This window comes from Lampris incognitus, chromosome 1 (genome assembly GCF_029633865.1).
Source record: "Lampris incognitus isolate fLamInc1 chromosome 1, fLamInc1.hap2, whole genome shotgun sequence".
Lineage (NCBI taxonomy): Eukaryota > Metazoa > Chordata > Actinopteri > Lampriformes > Lampridae > Lampris > Lampris incognitus.
This window is the reverse complement of record NC_079211.1, coordinates 154487470-154505738: the sequence shown is the minus strand read 5'-3', so window position 1 is coordinate 154505738 and position 18269 is coordinate 154487470. Positions and strand designations below refer to the sequence as shown.

Below are 18269 nucleotides of genomic sequence, written 5' to 3'. Positions count from 1 at the left end.
GATAAGCTAACTGCAGTGGTGATGTTCCCTGAAAAGGTTAGTCCTGGGAGCCCCTGCCTGAGCTGAAATAAAAGCGGTTCAATGGCCAGGGAGTACAGCATTCCAGATAAGGGACAACCCTGTCTTATACCTCTCTGAATAGAGACAGGTCGGCTGAGTCCACCTCCTACCTTCAACAGAACACTGGCTACGGAATACAACAACTTGATCCAATTAATAAAGGTATCCCCAAAACCAAAACCTTCAGGTGTTTTAAACAGATAGCAATGATCAATCCTGTCAAAAGCCTTCTCTTGATCTAAGGAAAGCAGGCCAACGTCCAGCTCCTGGAGCTTAGATATGGCAATAATGTCCCGTATCAAAAAACGATTATCCTTAATTGTACGGTCAGGAACACAGTACGTCTGGCTTTAATGTACAACCGTATCCATACACTGTTTGAGTCTATTTGAAAGACATTTTGCAATTATCTTATAGTCAGTACATAACAATGAAACTGGTCTCCAGTTTTTCAGTAGGCCAAGATCTCCCTTTTTTGGTAGCAGTGTCAGGACAGCCCTTCCACAAGAGAGAGAGAAAGCAGGAGAGAAGGGGAGAGAGAGGGAGAGAGAGAGAGTGAGAAAGAGAGAGAGAGAGAGAGAGAGAGAGAGAGAGAGAGAGAGAGAGAGAGAGAGAGAGAGAGAGAGAGAGAGAGAGAGAGAGAGAGAGAGTGAGAGAGATGCTTTGGCAATATGTAGAAAAACGTATGTCATGCCAATAAAGCAAATATTGAATATTGAGAGAGAGAGAGAGAGAGAAAGAGAGAGAAAGGGGGAGAGAGACCTTTGACCTTTAACCAAGCCTTTAACGATCCAATTCTTCGTTCACATCAAGATTACAACATTAACAAATACTCATATATACATAGTGAAAAACACAACAATTGCCATACACAGTAAAAACAAAAGGATACAGATCTTCCCCTATTTTTTCAGAAATTAAGAAGCACTTGGTTTTCTACAGTGCACAGCACCATCTCCATGTCCCCAAATAGAAATAAATCCTTCCAAGTTTGAACTAAGTTTGAAAAACATGAACTCAATTTTCAGCTGAGCAGCCACTAGACCCCTGAACATGAGTGTAGCATCTGTGGACCCTGTGCCTTTCATTTTCTTCCTTCTACTAAGCCAAATGCTCATTTTTGCCTAACCTATCAAAAAATTGACCAAGGTGACACATCTGCACTGTGCTGCCGTGTACCTCGGACCAAAGACAAACAGGCTGTCTTCGAGAACCTCTCCTAAACCTCCCAGCCACTGCTGCAGTACAGAGAAAAGAGGGCTCAAGGGACATCTGAGCCATAAGTGCTGTAGAGTTTCCTCATCATTACAGAAAGAGCAGTGGCTCCCTGCCTGAGGATCAATGTGTGCCACATGTCTGTTCATAGCCACAGCCCCGTGTACCACCCTCCACTGTAGATCTGCCGTGTGTTTCTCTATGGGAGGTTTGTACAGGGACCTCCATCTGCCCCTGGGGGATTAGCCTGGTGCCAACACACTCAACCACCTCGCCTCCTGTATGCCGGCTAGTGATGTTCTGTTGAGAACCTTTATAGTGACTGCATAGAAGGCCTTCTGTGATGTACTTAAGAAGTCATGTAGTTCTGGTGTTTTGAAAGATAGAATGGCCCCCTTCACTTCCTCCTGCTACTCCACTGCTGCACGGATTGACAAAGATGGAAAAACAGATTGCATAGCTGGCTGATCCTCTCAACACCCCGCTCCTAGTGCCTCCCTGAAGAAGCCAGGAAGTGCACTGATCACTTCCTCCAACAACCTCTCCATCAAACGAAGAGATTTAAAGCCAGTCTCTTGGCTCAAAATGCCAGCCGTCTTCCACTGTCCTCCCGATCAGAAACACACTAACTTCGTAAGTCCAGCTTTTATGAGGGATCTCTGTACACTTACGGAGCTGAGCATCCTGCAGTGTATCAGTGGGTTGTGGAACAGTGGTTCCTCCCCTACACTGCCATAGAGCTGAGAGTAGTCTCTGTTGGTGCGTAAGACCGTTCCCCAAGCTTGGAGGACAGACTGATAGAAGGGTGTCGTAGGGAGGGACAGAGAGAGAGAGAGAGAGAGAGAGGGAGGCAGGGAGAGTGACCTCCCACAGCGTCAGATGTCACTACCTTCAATTTCTCCAGAAGGCCTGTATGAAGCTGCAGCACGGTAAAACATCCTCCATGCCACTTAACCCCCCCCCCCCACACACACACACACACACCCTGATACCACAGGCTGGCTAAAGCATAGTTCAGCCATAAATCACCACTAGCTGTAGCGTTGTCCTATTAGAGCAAGGAGAAAAACCTAATTATGCTTGATCAAGAAGAACACTGAGAGAGGGAGACAGAGAGAGGGGTAATAAATGGAGGACAGAGAGAGAGACAGAGAGAGAGAGATAGAGAAAGACAGAGAGATGGGATGAGCAGAAAACAGGAAGAGGCTGGGGACGGTGAAAGAAAGGACAGCAGGTAGGAGAGCAAGGAAGAAGTCAGGATGTAACAAAGACGAGACGTAGGCCACAGTCACCCTCCAAACTTACTCCCCTCATTTATTTAGTGAGGAGTGCAACTGATGTCTAACACAGCATCCCCATAAATCACAGCTGTCTTCCACAGGCCTGCCCTCACCCTTCCCTTTAAATATTCTTTATGTGTATGTGCGTGTGCGTGTGTGTGTGTGCATGTGTGTGTGTGCACGTGTGTGTGCGTGTGTGTGTGTGTGCGTGTGTGTGTGTGAGAAGCTGTATGGTTTCCCAGCCCAACTGGCACCTCCACCCACAGCCAAATGAGAGCTGTCATGGTTATACTGCACGCAGTGTAATGTGAAAGCTGGACACTAAAGTTTCTCGTACTGTTCCACTCGTGGTTTCACCCCTGTAGTTACAACCCATTATTGATATTATTTCCCTTATTGTATTTTATCAAGGAGACAAATATCACACAGTGTGCGGCTGCTTCTGAAAGTTGGCCGTGTGGTTCATGACTTAAAATCGAACTCTGTACAACTTTGTCTCTTCTGTGTCCCTCTCAAAATCACCAATACCCAAAAAATAAAAAGGTGAGTGGATTACCAAAACTATGTGAGGTAAAAAAAAATCTTAAATGTGTTGTGGCTTGACAAGAGACCATTCTGTAGATGTCAGCAGTACAGGCAGTACTGTGCTGCCTTTACTCATCATCGGCGGTCACTCGAGATCGAGTATGACTGTCCTCTCTCTGGGTCCCTCTGGGTCTTCAGGTGGGTGTAGAGGCCGATCCTGGAGCCACATAATGGGAGGATGCCTATGCATGACAGCTTTTTACGTGGAGAGGCTGATGCTCCTGCAGCTGCCACACGGTCCTTTGCAGGGGGTGGTCAGAATCTAATGACATGGAGAACCAAGATGATTGGGGACCACCCTCTGTTGCAGCCTTCATCCATGCCGTTGTGACCAGGAGACAACTTCCACCAGTTCCGTCGTTGAGGTCTTTGTTGGATCACGCATTGTCTGGAACCTCCCCCTTGACAAATCCACCCTGGGTGACACTATCAGGAGCCAAGCTCCGGACAGCATAGCTCTTGGGATCATTGGTGCATGCAAGCTTCTCCACCACAGCAAGGTGGCAATCCAGGAGAAGTGCCTTTACTACTATATACCATCAGTACATATTTCTGTTATATATTTCAGTTGGAGAGTTTGGAGACAAAGCAAGATTGGCAAGATTGAGATGGTTTGAACATGTGTGGAGGACAGATGCTGGGAAGGATGCTGAATATGGAGCTGCCAGGGAAGAGGAAAAGAGGAAGGCCAAAGAGGCTTATGGATGTGGTGAGGGAGGACATGCAGGTGGCTGACATGACAGAGAAAGATGCAGAGGACAAGAAGAGATATAAACGGATGATCCACTGTGGCGACCCCTAACGGCAGCAGCTGAAAGTAGCAGTAGTAGTAGTAGTAGTAGTAGTAGTAGTAGAGATTTCAATTGACCTTTCGCAAAGTCCCGCCCCCCTTAGTTACTGCCCGTCAAGCATTTCAGAACTATCCAGGAAGTAGCCGGAAAACACCAAAACATGAAGGAAGAAATCAGCGCATTGTGTAGGTAAAAGTAACAGTAATAATACGTTAGCTGCATTAGTTATCAATAATAGCTTGTAGCAAGCTTAGCTTGGAGCAGACAGGTATTTTTGTTGATTTTGGATGGATTAAGCTGGCCACGGGGTCTGCTATACTGCAAAATCTATTGCAGACATTGCGCTTCTTGCGTTCTGGGTTTCGGGAAGGGAAAGAAAATTACACACCCTCCAAACTTTTCAGATATCTAGTATCTGATTTGCAGATCCCATAGGCACACCGTTTCAGTATTTTATTGAGTGTTTGAAAGCTTGACGGACCGTTGCTAAGGTAGGATTGGACAAGCACCGTTCTGGGGCGGTACTTTGCGAAAGGTCAATTGCTCAAATGTATATATCGTCTGATTTTTGTTTCCTTCTACTTTCAAATTTAGGTAATAACTTTTGCCCTTGTGTACTTCTTTCTATATAAATACTGCAGCCTTCCATGCATGTAGATCAGAGTCAGCATGCATTCAATTAGCAAGAGACCCATATTCCCTCATTTCCTTTTTTGCTGTTACTAATAATTTATATGTACCACCTTAAAATTTGCTTTAGGTTTAAGATGGTCTAGGTAAGGAACCCACCAAGAAAACTCTTGTTTATGCAAACTTTCCTTGGCAAACAAAATATTGTGATTCAGATTCTTACTGTTCACCAAAGTGGTGACTGGTCTACTCACCATAGTGTGGTATGATCGCCCAGGCCATAGCAGATGCATAGATCTCTCCAATCATCCAGAACATGCAAAGCCAGCTGAGATGTTCTCCTCTCTTCTCTCTGGACAGCACCTCTGCAAAGAAGGAGAAGACAATGGGCACAGCGCCCCCTATCCTGCAAGACACAGACAGAACAGGATGCTCAGTGGGACAGGGACAAAAAGAGCCAGAAAAGAAACTGGCCTTGATGAACACTCACTGGTCACATCTTTGGATTTTGTACCCTTTGCCATGGTCACAGCTCAAGTCTGTCGACTTTTGTGTTCTTGCTGGCAGGCAGCCATTTTTATTGAATTGGGGCTACAAAGCAGTATATATGTGACAGAGATGCTTAATTGCCACCGAAATGAATGAGTTAAAATATATTTGAATTTCTCAGTTATGATGCTGTTGATTGAGATATTGTGTAAGACAGGATAGTCTTTTTTAATGTTTAATCAGATGTTTCTTATGAAGATAGCCTTCATTTAAACAGTTTCTTGTTTTCATTGTGATAAAATGAATTCATATGTCATATGTCAAAATTTAGGGGCAGCATGACTCAGGAGGTAGAGGTCATCTAGTAATCACAAGGTCACTGTCTGTGAATGTTCTCATTCATCCAGGTCATGGTTATCCAAAGGAGTTGAATCAAGTGCAACTGGACTTGGTATATATCCGTGAAGACGTTTCGCCTCTCATCCAAGAGGCTTCCTCAGTTCGTGCCTTTCTGACTAGACCAAGCTAGTCTGACGGGCTGGTGATGAGACTCAGTATTTATCCTCTAGGAGTCGTTGTCAGAGCTATTGATATGTGTGGCTCTTTGTGATCAGATGTTTACCAACGACCGTCACTAACAGAGCCATAGATATGCGTGGCTCTTTTGTGTACCGATGTTATGGCCGCACCCGTCGTTATCGGAGCTGTTGATATGCGTGGCTCTCCTGTGTTCCGATGTCCAGCGCGCCCGTCGCCATCGGAGCTATTGATTTGCATTTGTTTAGCCGCGACGGTCATTGGGGGTGTTGATTTCGACTTCATTGTTCAGTGGTCATGAGAGTCGTTGGAGCCGTTAGTGACCGACTGTTGTTCTTGGAGGCTAGGCTTCTTGAGTCTCCTGGGTAGAGATGAAAGGATGGCATTGTAAGTGGGAGATAGGTGGTGTCGCAGACATCCTCCTCTGTTGAGGGATGGTTTTTCCAGTTTCGCATAGATGGCTTCCTTCACCCCTCTTTCAAACCATCTATCTTTTCTGTCCAAAATGTGTATGTTGCTGTCCTCGAAGGAGTGTGTCTTCTCCTTTAGGTGTAGATAGACTGCTGAGTCTTGTCCCGAGGAGTTTGGTCTTCTGTGTCGGGCCATCCGTTTGTGTAGTGGTTGTTTGGTTTATCATATGTATAGGTCAGTGCAATCCTCATTGCCTTGTACGGCATACACCAGATTGCTTTTCCGGGTGTGTGGTACATGGTCTTTGGGATGAACCAGTCTTTGTCGGAGTGTGTTGCTGGGTTTGAAGTATACCGGGATGCGGTGTTTGTTGAAAATTCTCCTGAGTTTCTCGGAGACCCCAGAAACATACGGGTCAAAGTCTTCAGTCCCTTCACAGAAAGGTGAATCAGTTCATCTAGACACAACGTTTACTGAGAGAAATGTTTCATCATCATCTATGTGACCTCTTCAATCTCACCTGACTGCAGGTGTCCCCACCCTTATAAACAACACAGTGACTGCAGGTGTCCCCACCCTTATAAACAATACAGTGACTGCAGGTCTCCCCATGCTTATAAGCAATACAGTGACTGCAGGTGTCCCCACCCTTATAAACAATACAGTGACTGCAGGTACCCCCAGCCTTATAAACAACACAGTGGCTGCAGGTGTCCCCACCCTTATAACCAATACAGTGGCTGCAGGTCTCCCCACCCTTATAAACAATACAGTGGCTGCAGGTCTCCCCACCCTTATAAACAATACAGTGGCTGCAGGTACCCCACCCTTATAAACAATACAGTGACTGCAGGTTTCCCCACGCTTATAAGCAATACAGTGGCTGCAGGTCTCCCCACCCTTATAAACAATACAGTGACTGCAGGTCTCCCCACCCTTATAAACAATACAGTGGCTGCAGGTACCCCCAGCCTTATAAACAACACAGTGGCTGCAGGTCTCCCCACCCTTATAACCAATACAGTGGCTGCAGGTGTCCCCACCCTTATAAACAATACAGTGGCTGCAGGTCTCCCCACCCTTATAAACAATACAGTGACTGCAGGTGTCCCCACCCTTATAAACAATACAGTGGCTGCAGGTCTCCCCACCCTTATAAACAATACAGTGACTGCAGGTGTCCCCACCCTTATAAACAATACAGTGACTGCAGGTGTCCCCACCCTTATAAACAATACAGTGACTGCAGGTGTCCCAACCCTTATAAACAATACAGTGACTGCAGGTGTCCCCACCCTTATAAACAATACAGTGACTGCAGGTGTCCTCACCCTTATAAACAATACAGTGACTGCAGGTCTCCCCACGCTTATAAGCAATACAGTGGCTGCAGGTCTCCCCACCCTTATAAACAATACAGTGACTGCAGGTCTCCCCACCCTTATAAACAATACAGTGGCTGCAGGTACCCCCAGCCTTATAAACAACACAGTGGCTGCAGGTCTCCCCACCCTTATAACCAATACAGTGGCTGCAGGTCTCCCCACCCTTATAAACAATACAGTGGCTGCAGGTCTCCCCACCCTTATAAACAATACAGTGACTGCAGGTGTCCCCACCCTTATAAACAATACAGTGGCTGCAGGTCTCCCCACCCTTATAAACATCACAGTGACTGCAGGTGTCCCCACCCTTATAAACAATACAGTGGCTTCAGGTCTCCCCACCCTTATAAACAATACAGTGACTGCAGGTGTCCCCACCCTTATAAACAACACAGTGACTGCAGGTGTCCCCACCTTTATAAACAATACAGTGACTGCAGGTGTCCCCACCCTTATAAACAACACAGTGGCTGCAGGTCTCCCCACCCTTATAACCAATACAGTGGCTACAGGTCTCCCCACCCTTATAAACAATACAGTGGCTGCAGGTTTCCCCACCCTTATAAACAATACAGTGACTGCAGGTGTCCCCACCCTTATAAACAATACAGTGACTGCAGGTGTCCCAACCCTTATAAACAATACAGTGACTGCAGGTGTCCCCACCCTTATAAACAATACAGTGACTGCAGGTGTCCTCACCCTTATAAACAATACAGTGACTGCAGGTGTCCTCACCCTTATAAACAATACAGTGACTGCAGGTGTCCCCACCCTTATAAACAATACAGTGACTGCAGGTGTCCTCACCCTTATAAACAATACAGTGACTGCAGGTGTCCCCACCTTTATAAACAATACAGTGACTGCAGGTGTCCCCACCCTTATAAACAACACAGTGGCTGCAGGTCTCCCCACCCTTATAACCAATACAGTGGCTGCAGGTCTCCCCACCCTTATAAACAATACAGTGGCTGCAGGTCTCCCCACCCTTATAAACAATACAGTGACTGCAGGTGTCCCCACCCTTATAAACAATACAGTGACTGCAGGTGTCCCCACCCTTACAAACAACACAGTGACTGCAGGTATCCCAACCCTTATAAACAATACAGTGGCATAGCCACCCAAACTAACGATCGGTTTCATATGCAAATTACTGTGACCATTAACTAGATTGTCATGGCAATTTGCATATGAAACCGATCGTCTGACTCATTTGATTCAGAAAGAATTCATGTAAGACGCTGCAGGCCTTGGCCTTTTTTGTGGTGACACTTGTTATCACTGGATATCAAACAAGCTTATGACAGCTCATCCACACATAGAGAGAAGATGTAAAGTCATTTTTCAATATTTCATAAATACATTCAAGACAAAACGATGTTAGATTTATTGATTCTTGGCCTCGACCACATCCACAGACCATCGTCTAAAACAGCAATAACATTTATTTATAGCCTACATGCTTATATGTATAGTGTCAAATCTGGCAAAATCACATTTCATATGGCTTTGTATTAAAGAAGAAGGGGAGGTTATCTTCGGTGGGCCGGAGAGGAATATTTACAGTAGGGATGCACCGAAAATTCGGCCACCGAAAATGTTCGGCCAAAAATGGCCCAAAAGTGCATTTTCGGTTTTCGGCCGAAAGACCTAAATCACCGAAACAACACGGCCGAAACAGAATTGTGATGACGCAAGCAAAAAGTGCAGCCAGCACATGGTTTATCTGGATAAGAGCCAACATGTCTGCGGTGTGGACGTATTTCAATATCTCGGAGAAAGACCCACGGATAGCGATTTGCAAAACATGCAATGCTGAAATTTCAAGACGGGATGTGTCTGCAAAGAGTTTCCCCACGTCGGGTTTAATTTATCACCTGAAATCCAAACATCCCGATTGCCATTCTGAATATGAGAAGAATGCGGCGCAGAAAAGAAAAGTCAATCCGAGCACGCCCACTCCATCTGTAGTGGACTTATTTGAAAAGGCAAGAAAGTTTGCCAGTGATGGTGCTAAGGCAAAGGGCATAACACAAAAAATTATGGAGTTTATTGCCTCAGATGATCAGCCGTTCTCTGTTGTAGAAGATGTTGGATTTCGTAGGCTGATTGATCACATTGAGCCCCGTTATGCCATGCCAAGCAGACGGCATTTCACAGACGTGTGTTTACCTGAGCTGTTTAATGTTGTTGCAACTCATGTCCATGAGCTTATAGCATCAGATATTACAGCTATCAGTTTCACGACCGACATATGGAGCTCAGACGTCAGCCTCACCAGTATGCTCAGTCTAACCGCACAGTGGATCGATACAGATTTCAAGCTGCAAAAGATTCTGCTCCATTCACAAGAGTTTAGAGGGTCACATACAGCAGCAGCCATTTCTGCTGCATTCGCCAATATGTTCGACACCTGGCATATCGACCGATCTAAAGTGCATGCCATAGTCAGTGACAATGCAAGAAATATGGCAAAAGCGATAGAAGACAGCCAGCTGAAAGGAATACGGTGCATGGCCCACACACTACATCTGGCTGTGAATGAGGGAGTGTTGTCTCAGCGCAGCGTAAAAGACATATTGGCTATAGGCAGAAGAATTGTTGGCCACTTTAAACATTCTCAGCTGGCCTATTCCCGCTTACAGTCTATGCAAGATCAGTTTGGAACACCAATAAAGCGGTTTCAACAAGACGTGAGTACACGCTGGAACAGCACTTTTTACATGCTGGAAAGCCTCTTTGCGCAAAAGCAAGTCTTGGCTGCATACAGCGCAGATCAAGAGCTCCCCGCGACATTCACTTCACACCAGTGGGTCTTAATGGAGGACATTCTCTCTCTTCTTGCCCCCTTTGAGCAGTTGACTAAAGAGATCAGCTCCGCTGATGTATCTGTAGCAGGCGTTAATCCGTTAATTGCGGCACTAAAGCGTCTTCTAAGCAAAGAGGTTGAGACGGACCACGGAGTGAAAACAATGAAAAGCACCCTCTTAGAGTCTGTCAACACACGTTTCACTGAGATCTATTCGGATCCTCTGCACTTCATCGCGACTGTACTTGATCCGCGTTATAAGGATCATTACTTGGATGTGGGATTAAAGCAGCATGCACGTGAAATGATCTGGGCCGCGATGGATGCGGACAACCCGCTTGGAGACGGACCAGCGCACAGCGCGGGAGGAGAACAGAGCGCAGCAGGAGAGCAGAGCGCAGAAAAAAGGACTCGTCTCTCTGCACCAGATGAGGGGCATGCCCCTTCCTTGTCTGATATGTTCAATGAGATCCTGCAAGAGAGTGCCCCAAATAATAGGTAGGCTATTCTGTTCTGACTTACTATATGTGACTATCAGATGATTTTATTTTTCTGCTAGACAGTTTTTATTTTATTTGATAAAAATGTTTATGCACTGGCCCTTTATCTTTCTCAAATATCAGGCAGACAACAAGCTCAACTGCTCAACAGTTGGATGGTTATCTGTCTGAAGTCCCCATCTCCAGAAGTGATAACCCTCTTGCCTACTGAAGAAATAACCATGGCCGCTCTCCTGATCTGGCAAAGATGGCACGCAAGTACTTGTCTGCTCCGTGCACAAGCACTGACAGCGAGAGACTGTTCAGTGCTGCAGCTCATGTTCTCGATGAGAAGAGGAACAGACTTCACTGTGATAAAGCAGAGAAGCTACTCTTCATCAAGAAAAACCTGCCACTTTACCTCAAGAACTAGAATGGGCGTGTGTCTATTGTTAAAATATTTGTTTTCCACTTTGCATATCCACAATTCTTGGTGCATTTGTTGTTGTTAAATGCCTACAGGCTATGGCAATCTTTGTTGTGATACACTGTTATGTTGTAGGCCTACAGAGAAAATATTGTTATATCTTTCAGCAGTTGCACTTGTTCTGAATGCACTTTGTTGTAGTAGTCATACAGAGAAAAATTTAAAAGGCACTTGACTTAAATGCATTTTGTGTTTTTATGAGAGAACATATTTACTTTTACAATCTTTCAGCAGGCCAGTCAGCTATAGGCCTGTAAATTATTATTTAATGTATACATGAGTGGGGTCAAGTTAAACATTTTGTTTTGCATTTTAATTTATATTGTGCATTGTTGTAATGTCAGTGCTAAATAAATATTTTCATACTTTTGTAATGGATTTATTCTTCGAATTGCAATGCCTTGATTTTAGTGAGGTTAGTACACAGTCATAGCCATAAATACAATGGTAATAATTGACATAATCATTTCTTTCGGTGTTTCGGTTTTCGGCCTTGGTTTCCTCATTTTTGGTTTTCGGTTTCGGCCAAGAATTTTCATTTCAGTGCATCCCTACTTTACAGATACAAATTTTGACTAAATGTTGTCTCTATTTTGGCAATGTGAAATGGCATGGCTTCATAAAATGGGATCAATTGCTAAAAGCTTTTCAGCCTTGGAAAATGTGATGTGATGAAAGGTGGAATAATGGTCTGCTAATAATTCTCAAATCCACTGATGGTTGATTTTTTTTTTTGATTGTTTCCCCCGTTTTCTCCCTAACTGTACTTGGCCAATTACCCCACTCTTCCGAGCCGTCCCGGTCACTGCTCCACCCCCTCTGCCAATCCAAGGAGTGCTGCAGACTACCACATGTCTCCTCTGATACATCTGGAGTCACCAGCCGCTTCTTTTCACCCGATAGTGAGGAGTTTCACCAGGGGAACGTAGCGCATGGGAGGATCACGCTATTCCCCCCAGTTCCCCTTCACTCCCAAACTGGCGCCCTGACCGACCAGAGGAGACATTAGTGCAGCAACCAGGACACATACCCACATCCGGCTTCCCACCCACAGACATGGCCAATTGTGTCTGTAGGGACACCCAACCAAGCTGGAGGTAACACGGGGATTCAAACCAGCAATTCCTGTGTTGGTAGGGAACAGAATAGACTGCTATACCATCCGGACACTCCAATTTTGTGATTTTGACTGGATTTCCATCCATCCATCCATTATCCGAAGCGCTTATCCTGCTCTCAGGGTCGCGGGGATGCTGGAGCCTTGTTAATGTAATTGAAATAGATTTGTTATTCTCATGGACGGTCCTGGGATGCAGCCCTTTACTCCCTCCTTATTCCACTTACCCAAAACCCGCAACAAGCCGGCACAGCAGGAAGAAGCCATATCCCTGGACAAAAGAGGACAGGAACGCGAAGAAGCCATTCGTGGACATGCAGATGAGGAGGCACTGTCTGCGACCGACTTTGTCAGACATGCCTCCCCAGAAGAAGGCCCCGACCATCATCCCCAAGTACACAACACTGCCTAGAAAGGGAATGAGATAGACAGGTTGAATTTAACTTTTGCTTTCATGTACACCGCATTTGCATCTAGATGTATGCGTACATATCTAAATGAACATACGTATGTCCATGTGTAAGTGTATGTGTGTGTACACATACAGTACACATGTACATATGCTTTGTGACTGTATATCTGCATAAATTTGTTCCATCAACCAAGGACTATGTAAAGGAAAAATATTTTCTTAACCTATTATTTGCAGAGTTGGGTTTGCTGAGTGAAGCCTACTCATTTTCACTGCTACAATTGACACATGCTGATAAAGATACGCACAATACTGGAAGACCTTCTCAGTACAGCAACAGTTTTCAGCTTTAGACCAGATTATAAATCTAAGTATAAGTCTTTCCTAAAGGTAGTTATCATCAGTTTATCCATCTGCCCGATGACCTCTACAGCATGTTCTACACGGTATGAGGGTTGTAGATCTCTGCAGCATGTTCTACATGGTATGAGGGTTGTAGATCTCTGCAGCATGTTCTACATGGTATGAGGGTTTTAGATCTCTGCAGCATATTCTACATGGTATGAGGGTTGTAGATCTCTGCAGCATATTCTACAAGGTATGAGTGTTTTAGATCTCTGCAGCATGTTCTACATGGTAAGGGGTTGTAGATCTCTGCAGCATGTTCTACATGGTATGAGGGTTTTAGATCTCTGCAGCATGTTCTACGTGGTATGAGGGTTTTACATCACTGCAGCATATTCTACATGGTATGAGGGTTGTAGATCTCTGCAGCATGTTCTACATGGTATGAGGGTTGTGGATCTCTGCAGCATATTCTACAAGGTATGAGTGTTTTAGATCTCTGCAGCATGTTCTACATGGTATGAGGGTTTTACATCTCTGCAGCATGTTCTACATGGTATGAGGGTTGTAGATCCCTGCAGCATGTTCTACATGGTATGAGGGTTTTAGATCTCTGCAGCATGTTCTACATGGTATGAGGGTTTCAGATCTCTGCAAAATGTTCTACATGGTATGAGGGTTGTAGATCCCTGCAGCATGTTTTACATGGTATGAGGGTTTTAGATCTCTGCAGCATGTTCCACATTGTAAGAGGGTTTTAGATCGAATATTCCCTACGAATAGAGGACCACTTTCACAATAACTCTGATCCTCGGCGAATGTGACAAGGCATTCAGTCTATCACAGACTACAAAAGCTCTAATCGCGGCCCCGCTGTCCATGATGCCTCCCTGCCAGACAAGCTAAATCATTTCTATGCCCGCTTCGACAAGGACAATACTGACGCAGCCACAACAATCCCCGGCCACCCAGAACACCAGGTGCTCACTCTATCAGTCGCAGAGGTCAGAGAATCACTGTGCAGAGTGAACACACGGAAGGCTGCCAGACCAGACGGCATACCGGGTTGGGTCTACCGGGAATGTGCCGGCCAGCTGGCTGAGGTCTTCACACCTGTATTTAACCTCTCACTGTCCCAATCTAAAGTTCCGGCATGCTTTAAGACCACCTCTGTCATTCCTGTCTCCAAGAAACCAACATCCACATGTCTGAATGACTACCGACCCATTGCACTCACCCCCATTGCCATGAAGTGCTTTGAAAGACTGGTTCTGGCTCACATCAAAAACATTACCCCCCCCCCACATTCGACCCACATCAGTTTGCCTACCGTCCCAAAAGGTCTACTGAGGATGCCATTGCCACTGCCCTGCATGTTGCTCTGACCCACCTTGAACTTAACAACACATACATCTGGATGCTGTTTACAGATTACAGCTCTGCCTTCAACACTATCATCCCCGCCAAACTAACCACCAAACTCCTCTCCCTTGGCCTCAACCCCTCCCTCTGGAACTGGATCCTGGACTTCCTGACCAACAGACCTCAGTCTGTTAGGCTAGGTGACCACTCCTCCTCCACCCTGACCCTCAGCACAGGTGCCCCTCAAGGCTGTGTTCTGAGCCCCCTCTTTTTCTCCCTCTTTACCTACGACTGCCTGCCAACTCACCCTTCAAATGTTATAGTTAAGTTTGCAGATGACACCACAGTCATTGGCCGTATCACCAACAATGACGAGACGGCCAACAGGGACGAGATTGAGCACCTCACATCATGATGTACTACCAACAATCTTGTCCTTAATGTGCAGAAGACAAAGGAGCTGATTGTGGACTTCAGGAGGTCTAGAAGCTGCAGCCACTCCCCCATACACATCAATGGGGTGGAAGTGGAGCGTGTTTCCAGCTTTAAATTCCTTGGAGTCCACATCAGCGAGGACCTTTCGTGGACATTAAACACCCAGGCCCTTGTGAAAAAGGCCCAACAACGCCTGCATTTCCTGAGGAGGCTGAGGAGCGCCCATCTATCCCCCAAAATTCTCACCAACTTCTACCACTGCACCATAGAGAGCATCCTGACCATCTGCATCTCAGTGTGGTACAGCAACTGCACCTCAGTAGACCAGAAAGCTCTGCAGCGGGTCGTCAAGGCGGCCCAGCATATCACCGGTACCCAGCTCCCAGCCATAAAAGACATTTATCACAAACGCTTCCTTCGAAAGGGTCTGAGCATCAGCAGAGATCCCACCCACCCCAACCATGGACTGTTCTCCCTCCTGCGCTCTGAGAGGTGCTACAGGAGCCTCAGAGCCCGCACTACCAGGCTCAAAAACAGCTTCTTTCCACAAGCTGTTGCCCACCTGAACCTGGCTACCCACTGAATGTCTGTAGATATTTTTAAATATTTTGTACTCCAGGTCTTTTTTAACTTATTGTTAGCTTTTGGTCTTCATGTGTATATCTTATATTGTGTTTGTCTGTGTCTGTCTTGCACTGTTTGGTGAAGCCACAGCCCTCATTTCATTTTTAACATGTGCCTCCTGCACATTGTTTTTAATGACAATAAAATTGAATTGAATTGAATTGAATCTCTGCAGCATGTTCCACATGGTATGAGGGTTGTAGATCTCTGCAGCATGTTCTACATTGTATGAGGGTTGTAGATCTCTGCAGCATGTTCTACATTGTATGAGGGTTGTAGATCTCTGCAGCATGTTCTACATTGTATGAGGGTTTTAGAATTAGTCTGTACTGATTAATCTTTTGTCATGTAAGTGTCAAAGAAAAGAGTAGAATGACATGTGGCTTTAGCTTCTATTACTGCTGTACATCAGCCAGTGAAATGCCTTTTTTTCCAAGTTTGGCAACTCAAACTCTGCAGAATGCCAAATTTCTAGCGGATGGCAGTCTGTTGAGAAAAACCAGTGATACATGCTGACATGCTGGTATATATGTATCCTGTTATGGCTAACATATAAACAATTCATATCCCACACCATATGTTTCTCTGCATCTGTTCATCTATGTCTTTCCATGTCTCTCTCTCTCTCCACACACACACGCACACACACACACACACACGCACGCACGCACGCACGCACGCACGCACGCACGCACACACACACACACACACACACACACACACACTTGAGTATTCCCCAAACTACAGACAAAAAAAAAAATCCAAGGGGCGTCCGGGTAGCATAGCGGACTATTCCGTTGCCTACCAACACGGGGATCGCTGGTTCAAATCCTTGTGTTACCTCAGGCTTGGTTGGGTGTCCCTAGACACAATTGGACATGTCTGCGGGTGGGAAGCCGGATGTGGGTATGTGTCCTGGTTGCTGGAAAACTCCCCCTCAGTGACAGTACGTAACCCGTCTGACTGTGACAAGCAAATCCAGAACGAGGTGGAACAGAGTGAAAACAGGCTCTGATCGATGGGGAGACGAATGTGGAGGGTAATACAGGATACCTTTACAAAAGGATCCTCTGCTCTCTTTTAATCTGTCATCTAAAATGGGATCGATGCTTCAACAAAACAGCATTGATTTCTTTCACTGATGATCATGATCCTGCTGCCAGAGCAGAGCTGCCATTACGCTTTAGTCCCTATGATTTGTGATGTGCTGTGCTGTGCTGTGCTGTGTTGTCCTGTGCTGTGCTGTGTTGTCCTGTGCTGTGCTGTGCTGTGCTGTGCTGTGTTGTGTTGTGTTGTGTGTTGTGCTGTGTTGTGTTGTGCTGTGCTGTGCTGCGCTGTGTTGTGCTGTGCTGTGTTGTGTTGTGTTGTGTTGTGTTGTGCTGTGCTGTGTTGTCCTGTGCTGTGTTGTGCTGTGTTGTCCTGTGCTGTGTTGTGCTGTGCTGTGCTGTGTTGTGTTGTGCTGTGCTGTGCTGTGTTGTCCTGTGCTGTGTTGTGCTGTGTTGTGTTGTGCTGTGCTGTGCTGTGTTGTCCTGTGCTGTGTTGTGCTGTGCTGTGCTGTGTTGTGTTGTGTTGTGTTGTGTGTTGTGCTGTGTTGTGCTGTGTTGTCCTGTGCTGTGTTGTGCTGTTTTGTGTTGTGTGTGCTGTGTTGTGTGTTGTGCTGTGCTGTGCTGTGTTGTGTTGTGTTGTGTGTTGTGCTGTGCTGTGCTGTGCTGTGTTGTCCTGTGCTGTGTTGTGCTGTGCTGTGCTGTGTTGTGTTGTGTTGTGTTGTGTGTTGTGCTGTGCTGTGCTGTGTTGTCCTGTGCTGTGTTGTGCTGTGTTGTCCTGTGCTGTGTTGTGCTGTGCTGTGCTGTGTTGTGTTGTGCTGTGCTGTGTTGTCCTGTGCTGTGTTGTGCTGTGTTGTGTTGTGCTGTGCTGTGCTGTGTTGTCCTGTGCTGTGTTGTGCTGTGCTGTGCTGTGTTGTGTTGTGTTGTGTTGTGTGTTGTGCTGTGTTGTGTTGTGCTGTGTTGTGCTGTGCTGTTTTGTGTTGTGTGTGCTGTGTTGTGTGTTGTGCTGTGCTGTGCTTTGTGTTGTGCTGTGCTGTGCTGTGCGTTGTGCTGTGTTGTGTTGTGTTGTGTCTACACATTCCACTCTCAACTCGTCCCATATGGCTGCTTGTTGAGCACGACCTCTTCGTCACTCTGCAACGCTCTAGGTGCCCCTTTAATATCAACTTTCAACGTGGAGGGTAGTTGTAGGCACAAAAAACAAAACAAAACAAAAAACATTAGAGCTTATCCCGACTGGTTTTTATGGAAGTGCAGAGTGTAAATCTATCTTTTATCTGTGTGCATTCATCAACATGACCTCACAGAAATACGTGAAATGACCACAACCTCTTAACACTCACATTATGTGGTTGTGGCACGTAATGTGTTGTGTTAAAATTACACACTAGCACCAGGGACGATTTTTTTTTGTTCTCTAAAAGCACTGATTTGTGTGTCATATAACTCATTTTGATGTAATGACGTTAGGGTTAGTATTATCGTTGGGGTTGTTTTTTTTTTGGTGCCTATCAGTGATCTGTCCACCCACATTGAAAGTTGACATTGAACAGTGACGAAGGGGTTGTCCTCAACAAGTGTTCATATGTGACGAGTTGGGAGTGAGAATGGGCTCGGTGTGCTGTGCGGTGCTGCAGTGTGCTGTGCAGCTCCACAAACCTGCACCAGCATGCCTCAGGCTAACTAACAGCAGGGATGAAGTGCATGTTGTTTTCGTCATGGGGAAAGCAAAAGTAGCACCCCTCAAGCAGACCACCATTCCCAGAT

At 45.8% G+C, this 18269-nt stretch overlaps 1 protein-coding gene across 2 annotated transcripts in view; it reads right to left on the bottom strand.

Moving 5' to 3' along the window:
- sv2ca (synaptic vesicle glycoprotein 2Ca) overlaps positions 1-18269 on the bottom strand; it is a 176496-nt gene that overhangs the window by 91609 nt on the left and 66618 nt on the right. For both annotated transcript variants that reach the window (XM_056286647.1, XM_056286655.1), the window contains exons 2-3: positions 12509-12689; positions 4816-4967 (exon numbers count right to left, since the gene is read on the bottom strand). In XM_056286647.1, the coding sequence (XP_056142622.1) occupies positions 4816-4967; positions 12509-12689 (333 nt within the window). The remainder of the gene's footprint in view (positions 1-4815; positions 4968-12508; positions 12690-18269) is intronic.